Source organism: Aphelocoma coerulescens, chromosome 2 (assembly GCF_041296385.1).
Source record: "Aphelocoma coerulescens isolate FSJ_1873_10779 chromosome 2, UR_Acoe_1.0, whole genome shotgun sequence".
Classification (NCBI taxonomy): domain Eukaryota; kingdom Metazoa; phylum Chordata; class Aves; order Passeriformes; family Corvidae; genus Aphelocoma; species Aphelocoma coerulescens.
The window spans coordinates 20,905,190-20,921,988 of NC_091015.1; the positions used below are offsets into that span (position 1 = coordinate 20,905,190).

The 16,799-nt window shown below is 39.6% G+C and overlaps 1 protein-coding gene across 2 annotated transcripts in view; it reads left to right on the plus strand.

Annotated features, from left to right (window-relative positions):
- CUBN (cubilin) overlaps positions 1 to 16,799 on the plus strand; it is a 151,870-nt gene that overhangs the window by 55,552 nt on the left and 79,519 nt on the right. For both annotated transcript variants that reach the window (XM_069006729.1, XM_069006728.1), the window contains exons 28-30: positions 1,692 to 1,851; positions 9,776 to 9,957; positions 16,551 to 16,725. In XM_069006729.1, the coding sequence (XP_068862830.1) occupies positions 1,692 to 1,851; positions 9,776 to 9,957; positions 16,551 to 16,725 (517 nt within the window). The remainder of the gene's footprint in view (positions 1 to 1,691; positions 1,852 to 9,775; positions 9,958 to 16,550; positions 16,726 to 16,799) is intronic.

The window sequence follows — 16,799 nt, forward strand, 5'->3', positions numbered from 1 at the left end:
GCTGAGGGTTTAATTACTTATTCCCATATGTGAGTCCGCCAGACAATGTGTGCAAAAGTTATTAGCTAGCATGGTTAATCAATATCTGCTGTAATGTCCTACTTCCATAGTATGAGTTATAGAGTACTGAATGTAGCAGAATTCTTAGTGGAATCAAAGATACTTGGAAAAGAGATTTGAATAGAGAGCAAAGATAAATAAACCTTTGCTGTCTTTCTAGAGATCATAGATTTTATTCTTTGCATGGAGAGAATTTTATGGTGATGGCTTCAGAACAGAGAAAAGTTTTTGTTGAAATTCTGAAAGGAAGCATGCCAAAAATGCACAATGAGAACGTTCAGACATGGTTTCTGTGCCAGTAATTTGCTGGGTTGTACTAGGAAGATATGCTTTGTGATTCAGAAGATCAGATGAACTGTCACAAAGTGATAATAAAGGACCAGGGTTGCTGTTTTTCTAAACTTTAAGAATCATAGTAACCAAGGTAGAAATAATAAAGCATGTAATAACTTGAAAATAACCAGCAATCTGATATTGTAAATCAAAGGCAATTTAACTAAAATATCTTATTTTTACTAGCTTAGCAAAAATTACATTCCTCACACCTGAAAAATGACACTGAGGCATGGGGTATTTGGTGAGAATACAGAGGTATGTTCAGTGTGATTTGCTGGATTTGAAAAAAGTTACAAAACTAGAATTTGAAAGACCATTTAAACCCATCTGGAGACAACAAATGTAAAGAAGATTAAAAGCTCTAAGCATCTACTATCACTCCATCAAAATATGTATTAAGTGTTTTCATTTACTTGTGAGTATATGACTACCTTCAGACATAATTTAAATATTTAAATACAGAAATATTTCCCTAGCATTTTGTTGTTTTGATTGTTTGGTGGATTTAGGATTTTTTTAAGAGTGGCAATGTTTTAAGTGTGGAATGGAGGATTTCTCATCTGTATTTGGAGAACAGAAAGATTTTCAGGCTGGCTACATCTGACAACACACTGATTGTCAAAATACCAGCACATAGAGGATAACAAGGAAATAAAATTCAGAAGCATGGCTCAGTCCAGTTTTCCTCCAAAGTAAGACTCTAGCATGAGATTATGAAACCACAAATAAACAGATATGGAATTTCCTGGTGTTTTTTGAAGATTTACTTCTGGTTTTCAGTTTGCCCTCACTAATTTGGGAGGCCATTGTGTTGCTGGCTTCATGGTTTTCTCCATCAGAAGCCCAGGCAGTCCTCATATCACCTGAGTGCAGTCTTAAAGAGATGAAGATGTAAACAGAGTTGTCACCAAGGGGTTTGGAGGCACTGAGCACCTTAGATGCATGGGCAAATCAGACCCATGACATCCTCTTTTTCTTTCTATTTCAGTTCATTGCCACTTGCCCTTTATCTTCTTCCCCAGCAACCTCCAATACACACTAAAACAGAAACAGCAAGCCCTTCCTACTGCACACAGTGTGCAGCCAGGTTTAAAGACATAGTGGCATTTTATTTACTCATTATTTTATCCAAATCTTCCTCACTCCACAGGCTCATATTGCTGTACAAGGGTGGCCAGTGGGAGAAGTGTCACTGCTTTTTTTTTTTTTAACCTTTACAAAGCATTAAGAACTGGGGAGCTGCTAAATTGGGGAGCTTCTTTTTACTCACTAGCATTTTTTTTATTTCATTTCAGCTCTATGATGGGCCTGATGCACAATCCACCCTGATAGGCACTTTCTGTGGACAGTCTCTTCCACTTGCAGGGAGCACTACAGGGGCCAGCCTTCATGTGGAGTTTTACTCTGATGGACTGAATGCAAGAAGTGGGTTCCAGATGCTATGGCATAGTAATGGTAAGTTAGCCAGGTTTCCTCTGGGAAAGTAGGTTTCCTTCCCCATATGGGTAATGGACTCCCAGCTTATGGCATTCTATGTTATCTAAATAGAAATAACCCACTACAGCTCTAAATTCACTGCATTTCCTTGTAATTCTTCATATACTTTCCCAGTGGATGTTTCTGCACATGGACACCATCAAAGATCAGCTGATTGAAGACTGAGAGCTGTCAATGAAATATGCTTTCATTTCCAGGAGTAGGCACAGGAATGAGGGGCGTATCCAGAATTTCTGTACTGAACAGGAGATAGATGCTCTTATGGGTAATTATGAGTGACGTGGGCTTTCTAATGGAAACATTCAGCCCTCAGTTTTGCCCATTTCTGCAGACTTCTGTTTTCTGTGCAGGCTTCTCTCTAGTTTAATTTAGTGGTACTTGTTTTCTTCAGTAGTGTCCACTTCCAGCTGCCCCCGTCCCATTTCTCTGCGTGAAATAACATTGGCCAGGATGTGCTTTGGGTGTTTGTTCTCTTGTTCTTGAATGTCATGAAAACTGTCACAGGCCTTATTAAACAGGCAAGCATGCACACCAACTATAAACAAATCTCTTAATGATTGTACAGCTGCAAACTGTGTTTGCAGATTCTTCCTAAGTGAGGCTACAAATGTAATATTTTTCACTCTGCTTATTTAACAAGATTAAATTGTGTGCCATTGTACATCCCATCAAAGGGGTTCCAACCTTGAGAATAATTAAATTGCCCCAGTTGCCCTGTCTGTCTAATCAGCCTGCAGCATTCAGGTTTGACAGCACCGTGAAGCAGCTAAGTGGGCTGCAGTTGCACCCTTGTGGGTTGCTGAGGTGTAAGGCATGCTGCACATGGTTTGAATGGAAGCTCCTTGCACCCACCACAGACTGCTGGAGCTCGCAGGCTCCCAGAGGCTCTGCTGGCTGCACAGAGGTGCCTTGCATTCAGCAGGGTGAATGCACGAGCGTTTCTGGGTAGGGGAGGGACACACGCAAGGAGTGGGATGTGTAGCAGGAGCCAGCAGGGGAAGGGCTGCAGCACAAAGGTACCTTCTTGTGCTTTGGGGTGACGTCAGTCTGGAGCTGCACAAAAGAAGAAAAAGTGGAGGCTTTTATGCACAGCCAGATGACATCAGTTCCATACAGTAGCCATGGTGCTGGGTTAACTTGCTTTTCTAAAGCTCTGAAAGCTTTCCAGAATCTGCCTGCATGGTAAACACTCTTGTGCTTTCCCTCCTTTCCCACCCCTCTGCAGCCCTTTTTGCACTGACATTCAGTTCTGTCAGATGGCACTGCCCTTCTGTTAATTCCTGGACACTAAACTCCACCCTAATGCTGCACAGGGCCCAGACTGCTAATGTGGGACTGTCTAAGCAGCAGACCAGGATCTCTGGGATCAGATAGGCCTGGCTCTTAGGGAATGTCATTGCTGGCTCAGAACATCACAGCTGTGACTTCTGACAGCTTGCAACATGAGTGCAAGCTCCTCCAGAGCTGACCACAGTTGTCATATTTTTGTTCATTACAGAAATTTCCTCTTTTTTTCTCCATTGGTGTCATGCACAAATACAGCTATTCCTCTTACTCTTGGTGGCTACATTGTCTGTTGCCCTAGAGTGGATAAAATTAGATATGATCCTGTGGTCAGGGTACTATATTTACCTCTCCCTTCTGAAAATCTTTCAAGTACATTTAAAAAATTCACTGGAAAAAGTCTCTTTGTCTAGGGGAACTGATCAGGAGATGCAGCCTTTGAGTTGGGTATTTCAGAGTGAAGCATTTGGATCGTTTCTTCCCTGAGGGAAAATCCCTAGGGAAATCTACACCCAGATCTGGTAACATCTCACCTGACAAGAAAATAACAGAGCTACATATGTTGCTGAGAGAAGAGCTTTTATTTCTGCTCAAGTGACAAATGTGTGCTCTAGAGTTCAGGCTGCTGTGAACTATTTCTCAGGCTGTCCATGTGCTCCTTAACTGGCAGTTGTGAAGCCTCTATGAGATATATATTAAGGACATTCACGTATTTTGATGGTAAAGAGAGCAGCACTTATATTTGCCATGTGCCTAATACGGTTTGCTTCAGACACTCTTCCCAGCAGCTTTTTCACAGTTGTGAGGTGGTCAAAAAAACACAAAAGCTTACCTCACTGATATCTGATTTGAGTAGCCCCTCCTGCCACAAATGAAACAAAAGTGTTTTGATTTAAAACATTTGCATCTGATCTTTCCAGCTGTTGAGGAAACCCACTCTAAAAAGTGATTTATTTGAGAACCTGTAGGCTTTCACAAAGACAGAATTAGTAACTGATCTTAGGAGAATGCTGTTATTTATGCTTAAAAGTGTCCTATGTAATTTTAACTTGGATAGAAAGCTCTAGTGCAGATAAGTAAATTTGAAAACTATTGTGGTTCTGAAATAACATTGTTCATCTAAGGGGCTTTCATTGATGAGGATGGATTTAGAATTGATTTGGCTAAATCACTAATGTTTTCTTCTGCAGTCAAGGTCTCAAGAGGATTATTTACCAGTGGAAAATTTGAATCTGCAAGGTTCTTATTCTATTTTCACTCTGTTTTAGGAAGCTTAATATAAGCAAATATATATGGGGGCATATATTGGCCCTTTGAGAAAGAACAAACTTGTGGTAACAGTCTGGATATTGCAATGATGCAATGCCAATCAAATTGCTTTCCTTGAAAAAAATTCAGGAGGCCAAGAGGGCAAAGGTCTCTCAGTGCAAAATTACACCAGTGACAACTGTCATATCTGAGAAGACACATAAATATATGTCCCTGGACCCATCACTTACCTTATTAAGCAATGTGCATGTAGGGGCTCACTGCTTTATATATTCATCTGCCTTTCACTGGAAACTCACTCATTTGACTGCTTGATTGTCAATAGAGCTTATAAATTTAATTGCCTCTTCTCAGCATTGTCCAAATTTGCACCCGCTATTCTGCTTTCCATTTCACATTGTCAGTGTATGTGTCAGGTCAAATGTTAAATATTTTGATAGTTCTTCAGAGAAGCACTACAGAAACAGAGGTTAGATGAAGGTGCAGAAGCCATTCACTGTGAACATTTGTCACACATCCTAGGATTGCTGAAGAGAATATCACACTGCAGGTCAGCAAAGGAGCTGAGGTCCAGATTTTCTAAGCCTGAATCATATCTCTGTTGTTGATTTCTTGTGTAACCTTTGACAAACTGCCATTTGTTCAGTTTCCAAAAATGACTATTCCTTTTCAGTGTCTTTCTGTCAAGTCTAAGGATGAACAGGGTCTGATATTAATAAATCAAAAAGCAGAAAAGACCCAAAACAGTATCTCACTTGAATTGTTGCTCTCTTGCATAAACCCTTATCACATAAATTATTCTACTTCAGCCATTTGACAATACTCTATAACCAAACCTACCCAAGAGAGCAAAAGTTTTCAGAATCAAATCCAAATTACACTTCATGCAAGTATTATTGTAGCACAGGCAAATGTTTATAAGTACATGCTCCTTGCAGTTAGAATCAGTTTACACTTACTGAAATGTTTCACCATGAGTACCACAACTGGAAAACTCTGTATCCTTTCATTTCCCCAACTTTGATTTTATAGGAACAGTGCCAGTTCACTTTAACCCTTATGGGTGGGATTTTTCTAGCATGTGGCTAAAACATACCCATGAATAAATCTGAAAACCCTGCAAATAATAGAGTTTTCCACAGATTACAACATTTCTGTTCAGCTATAATTATTTCTGAGAATTGGGATTCTTCTTTGGTTAATGAACACCATCTGCTCACCAGACAGGCAGTAATATGGAAAGATCTGTAAATCATCCCTTACACAATCTTCAATGAATACGTAGATTTTGGTCAGGGGAAAGCAAAACCACCAAATATATGTTTCCTAAGTTTTCTGTTTGTTGTCTGATTTCCTAGCAACTAACACCAGAGTAGGTAGTCGTTTTCAACATTTTTCAAGGGAATTCCAGAACCTTTACACTACTAAAAGAGTATCTTCCCTTTCTTATTTTTTTTCTCTGTTTAACTGCAGGGCTGGAATGTCAAAAATTACTGCAAGGAGGTTGTAACAAACTGGTCATATGCTGTATGCAGTTCAGCTGCAAGAAACTTTTCCACAGTGCAGCTGTTTGCATTTCACAGCACACAGCAAGACCATGTATTTCTGTGCTGAGAAAATCTTTTAAAGATATTTCACTAGGAGCAGAATGGCCTGGTATTATTCACTGTTTTTTCAGTGAGAGCTGAAGTAATGCAGCAACTTATAGGTTCTGCTTTTGCATTTCTATTTATCCCTAAAGACCAAATTTTTTTACTTCATTGCTGTGAACAGCACAAATTCCATTTATTTGAATAGAATCAACCTTTTATTTGATGTTTGCAGACAAATACAAACATTGGGAGAAGGTTTGTATTCGTGTAATTAATTATTCGTGTAAGTTTGTAATCAAAGTTTTGTAAGCATTTCAAAAAGTTCATTATTTGAGTTTTCTCATTTGGGTGTTAAAATACAGCCACTGAGTTTAAATTTGGAAGATTTGTTTTAATCTCGTAAGTATTTATGTAAACATGTTTTAAAAATCAACTAGCATCTATATTTTCAGAAAAGCACAACAGAATTGATTCTTACCTCATTCTTATTAAGAGCAGAAACATCCTGCATAGACTTCCTGGCAGCTGGCCAGAGAGTTCAGAGATACTGCTTCTGCTCTGATGTGGAGGTTTCTAGTGGCATATGCTGGTCAGTCAAAAAAATTCAGATGTGAAGTTCACATATTTGCAAAGATCACTGAGTTCTTTTTTCGTCTATTAGTCAGTGAATGCTTAGGCATAAACTCAAGTAACTGATCCGTTTGCAAACAACTTACAAGAAATGAATCTCAGAGACCTAAACGTTACCTCCATTTTACTGGCACACGTAAAAAAAATTTAAAATTTAAAAAAAGAAAAAAAAAAAAAAAGCCTTTTCTGGGAACGTTTTTAGTTGGAAGAAAAGAAATGGGACATTAAAAACAGTTTGACCTTCTTACTCATGTGCTCCCAGAGAATGTTGATTGAGCTCAGAGGAAATATAAACCTCTCTGGAGAGGGAGCGTGAGTAATCTGAATGCTACCTGCAAGGGTTGCATGGAAGAAAGGTCTGTGCCTCAAAGAAGAGCACACAAGCTTTCCACTCCTCTGAGCCATTTTGGGTTTAAATAAAAAACGTCTTTTGTGGCTAGCAGGAAATTCTCAGTTGGAGAAGCTGAGTCATAACTGCCTGTTAAGTTTTAAAATGTTCCCAGCTTTCTTCAGGCTGAGATAAATAGCAATTGGCTTTGTTCTCTCCTGCTGAAACTCCCCTGCTCCCTGTTCCCACCCCCTCAGGGGCCGAGACATTAAGTCTGTTTGTTGAGATATCTTTCTGTTTCCCAAGCTGTCGAAGCGGCTTTTCCTCCTGATGTCTGTCCTTAGTAGCTGTGTAATTCCAGCTGCTGAGGGGAAAGAAAGTCTGCAAATTCCACTGTAAGGCTTCCCCGACGACGACACCTATTTTTCTCCAGTTGTAAAACCTCAACGACCTGGGTTTCTTTAGAGGAAAAACAGGCCATTTTCTAATGGCACTGGTAAAAAAAGGGATGGTGCTTTACATAGACGCTTTCTTCCTCTCCATCCCAGTGATGAAATGTTCATGGATATCAAAGTTTCAGGGGCTTAAGATTTACCCGTGCTGGCAGCCTCAGGGAAGGAACTGCACTGCCTTTTTCTCCATAGGGATTGAAGGCAGGATTGGTTTAAAGTACACTTAAAAGCTTCTTTAGCTCCTAGATTGAGATGCCCAGTAGCTTGACAATGTAGCTTTGTGACTGCAGGGCAAGCCACCTCCAGCTGCATCGTATGCAGCAGGGTGGGGAAAGGGAGAAGAGCTAACCCTGTGCCAATTCACCTATGAGTCAACTTCAGCTACGTAAAAGTTTACCTGATTAGTGGGAATTCTTTTGTTTAAAAGGTGCTTTTCTGGTGGATACTGTGTGATGGACTGAGAGATCAGTGTAACATAGCTGGCATGGCCTCACATTTGTATTTAGATGTCTCCTTAGTTAGCTTAAAATAGATTCCTATAGCTTTGCTCCCTTTCAGACCTGCTGCTCTTTCCCCTCATAGATTTGTGTTTGGCAGTCCTAAAACTCCTATAGGAAACTACGAGGAAGCCAAAGTCAGGTTTTCTATGTGAAGCTGAAAGACCACATGGTAGAAATGATAGTAAATGCTTCTAGGACTTAGCAGCCACAAGTTTGGCATGAAAGGTGTTAAGGAAAATATTTGCACTTAATTGAAGATCTTGATCTGCAGCTTCCTGAAAAAAAAAGGTGTAAAGCAGAGCAATAGCCAGACACCTTGTTCAAATTGCAAATTATTCTTAGATTTAATAGAGATTTCGTGAGTTTTGCACATCTGCTTGGATACGTTGAGCAGACCAAAGGGGTAGTTTATTTGGTTTATGTTATAAAATATCTCCTATAAATAAAGGCTCTAATACAGATGCTATTTATCATTTCTGACATACCACAGTATTTGCCTCTGGGAATTTAGAGCTCGTGGTTTGTTAGATGGTTTTATTAAGTATTTTGGGCCTTTGCTGTGTGACGGAACCTTTCCTCTGGAGATGAAGCCAAAGAGACTGATGGTGTGTGTGCATTACAAAGCTCAAGTGACCCTATAAATTCTGCATAAGCAAAAGATTAGTGTCTAAATGAAACACTTGGGGGGCTTGTAATGTAAAGAGCAAAAAAAAAAAAAAAAAATGCTGCTGGAAGGCAGAGTGGCACACAAAATCAGATCAAACACAGAATCCTTTTGCTTTCTGCATGTGACAGATACATAGCCACCCTATTGGCTTCTCTGAAGGTAAGGTTGCACTATGAATGTAGCTGATCTAAATCTGCCCTGAAACTGGGAGGGCTGCTGTGCCTTCCTACTCGGCTTATGCCTGAACTTGGGGACTGAGTCAGGAGTGGCATCTTCCCAGGAATTCGTTAAAGACAGGCTAGTGCTATGCTTACCACGTCTTTATAAAACAATGATAAAACTAGTCTCAGATGTTCAGCTGCTTTGTCCTGTTCAACCAGGGCCTGCATTTCATCCATTGTTTTGCTACTGTTGTTTTTTTTCAATCTAGCTCATACTATGTAAGAACTTAGTCACCCCAGGGTCTGGGAGTGGTGTTTGGACAATACTTTCTTATCTGAAAAGAAAATACATGACTTTTCAAACATGGCTTGTTATATAATTGCACTGTTACATCTGAATTTAAAAAAGAACATAAACTCACCAAATGTCAGAAAGCTGGTTTATCCACTGTGACCTGGCAGCTTGTAATCATGCTCAGTAGGCTGAGGCAAATAGCATTGTCTTTAATTTTATGATTTCTAAAGCAGTGGGAAATTGCATTTTTACAGCAATAGAAAGACCTCCCTGTGATAACTTGGCTTGTGCATTATTTAAAGTCAGTAAGAGCTGAGGATGGATCTGATTTAGCTTTCTAGAACTGATAAAGTTAGAAGCCAATACAAAAAGTGTCACTTTTTTCCTCCGTGTCTGTAGCGGGTTCAGTTTTGCTAACCCAGGACAGTGTTTCAGTTCGTTCAGCAGTCACAGCAGATGCTGAGGTTTGGTATGAAACGTACCAAAACAGGAGGTGAAGTACTTCCTGCACAGGCAGTGCAAACAGCTCCAGCCTGCCATTATCCTCCCAGGTTCCCTATGACAGAGCACACCTTCCAGCCCAGTGGAAGGGCTGGAAGAAAAATGTGTCTATGAAATGGGTGCTACTGCCTGTCCTTATCACAGAGCTGTTGCTGAGTTTTTCCAGAACTCTTCACTGACAGGCTATTTTGCTTTGTTGTCAGGTTGTGGAGAAGAACTATCTGGCCCTTCTGGTTCGTTTCACAGCCCTGGCTACCCCACCAGATACCCAAGCAATACGGAATGCATCTGGTACATCCACACGGCACCTGGTAGCAGCATTCAACTCACTATTCAGGAATTCGACATTGAATATCACCCAAACTGCAGCTATGATGTTTTGGAGGTAAGAGCATTAGATTTACTCCTCTAAAATACACAAGTTATATTCATTTCTGTCTGGAACAGATAATCCCAAGAACTGCAGATGCAGAACAAACAATTCTACCACAATTTCCCATTTCTGCTGTGGTTACAGTTATGTTCAACAGGTGTTGTCACAGAAGCCACAATGTTCTTATTATTTTTTGCTTTTATGTCTTTGGTGACTATACCTTAACCAATTATGATGTTAGGAAGCATGGTATGCTTCCTAACAAGAGACAAAACTGCGTTGAAAAACTTAGTCTTAAAAAGCTCACCTTTTACAAAAAACTAAGTGTAGAGTGCTGTACCATGAAGATAATTTCAGGTGAGGCCTTGTGTAGGGCCTTCCAAGAATGTGAGGAGATTTACAACCCTGTGTGATGAAAATTATGCAGAATTTTTGCACTCAGAAGAAAAAAAATAAAAGAAGAGGCAATATCCTAGTCATCTTAGGGTGGTGGAAAAAGGAGAAAAGGGGCCTCTCTAAGCATGTACTGACCTTTAAGAGACCTGTAAGACTGGATGACCCTGTTATATAAGACATATTTTTGCTCATGTTGGTAAGCAACCAATCGCAGCTAACAGAGTTGAATAGACTTCCAGTACAGGAAGAAGGGATAGGAAATAATTTCAGGAAGAATTTGTTTAGAATTATAGACTTTCTCGACTGCTCTCACTAGAGACATTTGAGATCACTAATGGAAGTACACTTGTTGGGACTTTTTGTCAATGGTATTACATGGGTGACATTTTAATGTTTTTGTAATGAATGCAAAAGATTGATTAAGAGAACTTGTACCACTCTGCTGCAGCCTTTCTTCTCCTCTTCTCCTGGGTGATGTGATACAGCATACGGTTAGACAATTTTCTGTTCAGCACGCACACCTATGCACTGCTGCCCATTCCCACATTAGTAGCTTTGATTTCTCCAGGCTATGTTATTTAGTGCACACTAATCAGCAATATTCATGGAAATTTAACCCACATACTAAAGCAGGTCCTAAATATATAATAGATAGATAGATAGATAGATAGATAGATAGATAGATAGATAAGAATGTATGAGTAGAAGAGATATGTAAGTTAACTCCAGTTTTCTGGCTCTGAAACAGGCTTCTCTAGCTTATCAATGCAGTGGAAATCTTGACCAAATGGACACTGTGCTTTGAATATCCTGTTGACTTTGGGACTTCTGTAGGATCTGGGTGTAAGGAAGTTGTTGCATGAATTCTCCGTCAGTAGCATTGGCAAGTGTGCCTGCATGTCACATTGCTGACACCATAGACTGTGAGTGGGTGACCTGTACTGGCTGGTATGGGTATTGATGAAGTCTGTTGTATTGCATCTTCATTGTTCTTTGTGCCCAGAATTACTAGATTGAAGTTAATCTGCCTTCAGTTATGTCCCTGTTGCCCAGAGGAATCCATCAAACAGCCTCCAAATCTAAATTTGCTGTGAATGACCATTTCTTGAATAGTCCAAGGACAATACCTACATCTGCAGATGGTTGCTCAGGAGTTATCATGATCCATCAAGAGTACAGATGACTGGTAACCATTTGTTTGAGAACTTTTTGACTGGGAAGGTAGCTGGCCTAGAACCAGTTGAGAGGGTTGCCGGACACTAACTGCTTAAGGACACTGTTTAACAGGATCCTGAAGTTTGCTGCTCTGTGTTCCTGAGCAAGGTATTCACTTTAGGTTTTGGGTTTCCTTTCTTTGCCATTTGCAGCTTAGTTGCTATGTTTTGCTTCTTTCTAACCATACATGCACAGATGCTCACCTTGCTGCCTGAACTCCCCTGCCTTCCTGCCCTCAGAACTGGCATGCTCGAGTTACCTGTCTCCTGACCTTGGTTCATCCAGTTCCCAACCCCTGTCTCTGATCTGTTGGCAGATAACCTAACATAAATCATCTTACAGGGGAAAATTGATTCATGTCTTCGTGTATGACCAAAGGTCCTGCCTGGCAGCATAGAGCTTCCCCTGCCAAACTGCAGGCACTGAGTAGAGCTTTATGTACCTTTCCACATACATATTTTCTTGCTTTTGTTATCAAATTCATTCATAGCATGATTGACATAGTCTGCACAGAACAAGTGATGACTCAGATTTAGTGGGGAAAAAAACCCCATGGTTAGCCATTTTCAGAAGCTGCTTTATCTTGTCATCTTCTTTCCTGTAGTTGTCTATGTATGTCCAAGCTGAGGACCACACATGCATTTGAGTTTGCAGACTATTAAAAAAAGAGGTTCCTGGTGTCCTTTTGATACAGTGTGTTTCAGTGATCACTAAGGTTCCAAAGGTCTCTCACATTAACTTCCCAGAAATATCCTGTCTAAGTATTCTTTGGGCTTTGAAGTCTGATTTTTCTTGTGGTTATTCTCCTGATCTCACATTTTCCTTATCTCTGAGTAGCAAGTTCTACTGCTTCCTGCTTTCTTTCACATCAAACAACTTTCCAGTTTTAATAGGAAGTCAAAATCAGTACTAAAGTAACTCTGCACTCTGCTGTCCCTCCAGGTCCCATTAAGTCTGCTACCTGGAATAAGCTGTCTTGTAATAAATATTTCCCAGTAATCACAAAAGTTGCTCTCCTGTATGCATTTAGCTTTTGCTTAGGAACACCCTCATCCCTTTGAGCTGGCAGTGAATTTAAGAAAATTCTAAGAGATATTTCCCATTACAACACCTTTGCTGCTATCTTCATTTTTATACCACAGTTTCTTGAATATGTCACTCTTGCACATTTATCTGAAGCATACTTGTTCTTGTAAAAGGCAGCAAGAGTCTCCCTTCCCTTTCCTTTGAAAATGCCTCTTAAACAAGCTGTAATTTCCATGTCAGTATCCCAGGACTGCCATAGGTTTCACCACAACTGTGCGATAATAGTTACATTATTTTATTTTTTAATGTGAAATCCTCAGGTTATCCCCATGGCTCAAGTGTTTGACACATTCTCCTTTAATCTTTCCTCCTGTTTGTTTTATGACACTGTTGCAGTCTGTCTTTTTTTCTTCCCCATCAAATTCCATTACTTTTATAAACATCCAGAAGCAAATTTAAATTGTTCTTAAAGATGTTTTCTAGAAATGTTTAATGGAAATAGAAGACATTATTTTGGACACAATGAAAGGGTTGAAATAATTTTTAAATGGCTTCTATTGAAAATACATTCATAGAGAAAAATTACCATGTCTGCTTTGAATAAATTGTTACACATAAATGATGATATCTTCTCCTTAGCAAGGACCAGATTTTTTTTTATAAACTATAAATATATTCTGCCTCAGCAAGATGTAGCTCTGAGCTGAAAAGGAGGGAAGACTGTCAATTTATTGCACTTCTGAGTCTATTAGATGCTCTGGTCTTCTCATTTAAATATAAAGAAACATCAGGTATTACCATAGTTCTTAATTCTCTGTCAAAGCCAGGCTCTCCCTTTTCGGGAAGTTGTATCTGAGCAGGGATCAGTGTTATTCCCAGAAAATCTGTGTCATGAGGGTGACCAACCGCATAAAAACAGCTTTCTGTTGCTCATAACTCTGGAATGCTGACTGTTAACATTAAATGGAGCTAACAGGGCAGAAGCAAATGATAAGAACAGATTAAAACCATGGGCTTAATGGCAGTGTCCTGCAGCCCTGCTAATCCATCCAATACCCCTTTATTTCTGGATCGGGTACCCTGGTCAGACTAGATGTTTCTATTTTTTTTTTTCAGCTCAGACTCCTATCACTCTTTATGAACCACACCCTTGAATTCATTCTTTCCATCCATTCTCTTTTCCTTCTTCTTTTTTCATGTGGTAACTATTGGTTTTTCTCTTTGTAGCCAAATACAATATTTTATTGTTTTTTGTCATGGAAACACTCAAACTTGTTTTTGTTCCAGCCCTTATGAAAACATCTGATTAATTAAACTGGCCTAAAGGAGGAAAGAAAATACACTCCTAACTATAAAGAGCATGCCTCTGACTGCTTTTTATTTTGAAACTGTGCAGAAGCTGTTGCTGAACAGTTAACAATGTAAAGGAGACCCACAAACTTCAGATTTCCATCAATATTTCTTCCCCATCCTTAATTCTTTCCCAACAGGTCAATTCAAAGTGTTCAGCTAGTGCCAAGTTAATTTCTGAGGTAATGCTGCATAAATCAGCAGGCTTTATGTCAGAGCTGGGTTTGGTTCCCTTGCCCATGGTGTGCAGAAAGCCCCAGGGAGCACCAGGGATGATGTGAGAGGCTGGTCCATAAGACTTACTAGATGCATATTAGAAACTCCTGCTGTTTCCTCTGCCACATAGCTTCCCTAGGCTGGTTTAGATGATTAAGAGCATGTGTTCTTGCTAGGTCTCATGCTGGGGCTCTGACTCAGGGAATGTACCACAAACACATTTTAAAATTCACATTTTGAGCAGACTTCTGACAAATGCAGCTCTCACTGGGCCTCATGAGCAGCCAAGCAGTAAGATTTTTCTGAAGACGCTGAGCTTCCAGAGGACAAACAGGCTTCTTCCCTGGACTGTGACAGCTTCATTACAGATTCTGAATCTGAGCTGTGATTTCATCCATAGTGACTTCTTTTGAATGCCTTGAGACAATCAATTGGACAGAGGAATCATTATCCATTCAAGTCACGCAGCCTCCCTGCAGAATGCAAAAACTGCTGTCTCGGTGAAAATAAAAATGTTCAAGCTATTAAGCCTGTGTTATCAGCCACCAAAGCGAAATACTGTCTTTTGAACATCTAACAGACTAGGATGTTTATAGAAAAATGAATTCCTTATTTCTTCTGGGGAGGCAAGCCTCAGTTCCTGAGGTCTCACATTAACCTGGAGTCACTGAATTTTTTTTCCAGTTAAAACCAAATTTTTTTCTTTTATATCTCCAATATCAGAGCAGTGTCAGGTCCTATGAGCAGTTAGTGAGCACACAATTAATCAAATTATGTAACAATGCAGTACACTTAGCCTTGGATGTGGAGGGACTAGCTCAGCTCTTTGTTGGACTTGCTCAGATATTTAGCTTGGACAGAACCCAAAATCCTTCTGGGGTTAAAAAGTGTCTGACAGAGCTTATTAAAATATTGAGTTTCCTCTCATCTTGAAGTGATTATAGAAGAAAAGGTCACATATAAAGCTGTTTCTAACAGTACTGTCACTTTTTGAGAAAGATGCATGGATTGCTTCTTTTAACTTTTTTGATGTTTACCAAACTATTACATTTTGGAGTGGACTTGAGGTGCTACTGTTGGAAGATTCTGATGGGATTTGTTGCCTTATACTCCTATTCTCTGCTTTCAGATTTTTGTTTGTTTGTTTGCTTGTTTTTTTATTGTTATTTTGGGTTGGGGTTTTTATGTTGTTAGAACTTGCTGTTATCTACTTTAGTTTCAGCATTTATATGTAATATGTGCTTACAGAATTAGAATCTTTCCATTACTAGCTCAGTTGCTGAAAGACAGCAGCATGTTCTCTATTAGGTGTACCTTTTTTATAGTTTTCACATCCGAGGTTACTCTCAAGCTGAGTTTTGCAGCTGCAGTCCTATGAGGGACATACCAGTGGAAGGTGGTAGACTGTTAGTATTGGGTGCTATTTCATTAGCATGCAGGAAGCCAAAAAAATTCAATCATTGAGGGCTCTAGGCACCAAAATCACATGTCAACTGGAAATTGCACTCAGCATGTGTGTTTTCTTCTGCTTTGAGAGGGAAGACTAGGGAAGGTGAGCCAGTTCCACCAGTCATAAATGAGTTCAAACTAAAATCCTACGTCCCTTCTGGAAAACAAAAAACAGGGTTAACAAGGCTTCATCACTGCCACTTAATTCACTTCACTTGGTTTAAAAATGCATTGTAAGTACATAATACTGCTGTGAAGCTTAAGAGAGTGGTGGTTCTCTGGTTTATGACTGCCTGAGGCACACTCTTCTGAGTAAGAAATAAGTACTCTTAAAAGCCAAAACCTGTCTTTTTTGGCAAATATGTATGCTATATATCCTTGCTTCTGAAGAACATTATTAAAATGTAGTTTACTTGACCCAAATCCAGTAGTTTGTATATTTATGCTGCCCTTGAAGTAAATAAAGTTGCAGTGGTTTTTTGTTTTATCAGAAGGAAAGATGAAATCTAGCTCCAATTTAAAAATCTTCTTTAACTATGCCTCTAAATATCAATGGTGCAAATCATCAGCACAGTTTCCTGCAAAGAGAAGCAGTTTGTTTGCACAAGCACACACACAAAAAAATCTGGGTCTATATGCGCAGAGAAAGGTGCTAATTCTGGAGGGAAAGGAAAGAAGAATGTGGCCAAGTCCCCAAACAGAAAATTCTATTTATTGCAAGGATATTCTGAAATCATCTAGAATTTTAAACTTGGTTTGTACAGGTGGTTCATATACCAAGTAAGCCTGCAGAGAAAATTACTCTATTAGCTTTACATTTTAAAATGTTGAATCATTTTCAATAATTATAGACGGGGTTGGTTTTTTCCTCCTAAAAATGGAACAGTTCTCATGTACTCTGTGTGGCAGACACTCTCTTTGGAAAACTTTGACAATATTTCTTCCATTTCTAGGTCTTTGGTGGCCCAGATTTCCTCTCTCCTAGGCTAGCCCAGCTGTGTGTTTCAAGATCAGCACAGAACCCACTGCGAGTCTCCACCACTGGCAATTCAGCCATTGTCCGTTTCGAGACAGATGCAGCAGTGGCAGGGAAAGGTTTTAATGCCTCCTGGCAAGAAAATCCAGGTGGTGAGTACACTGATTAATGCCATGAGAAATTCAGGAATTCTGAGAGTTGACGATCATCCATGTAAGCATTTAAA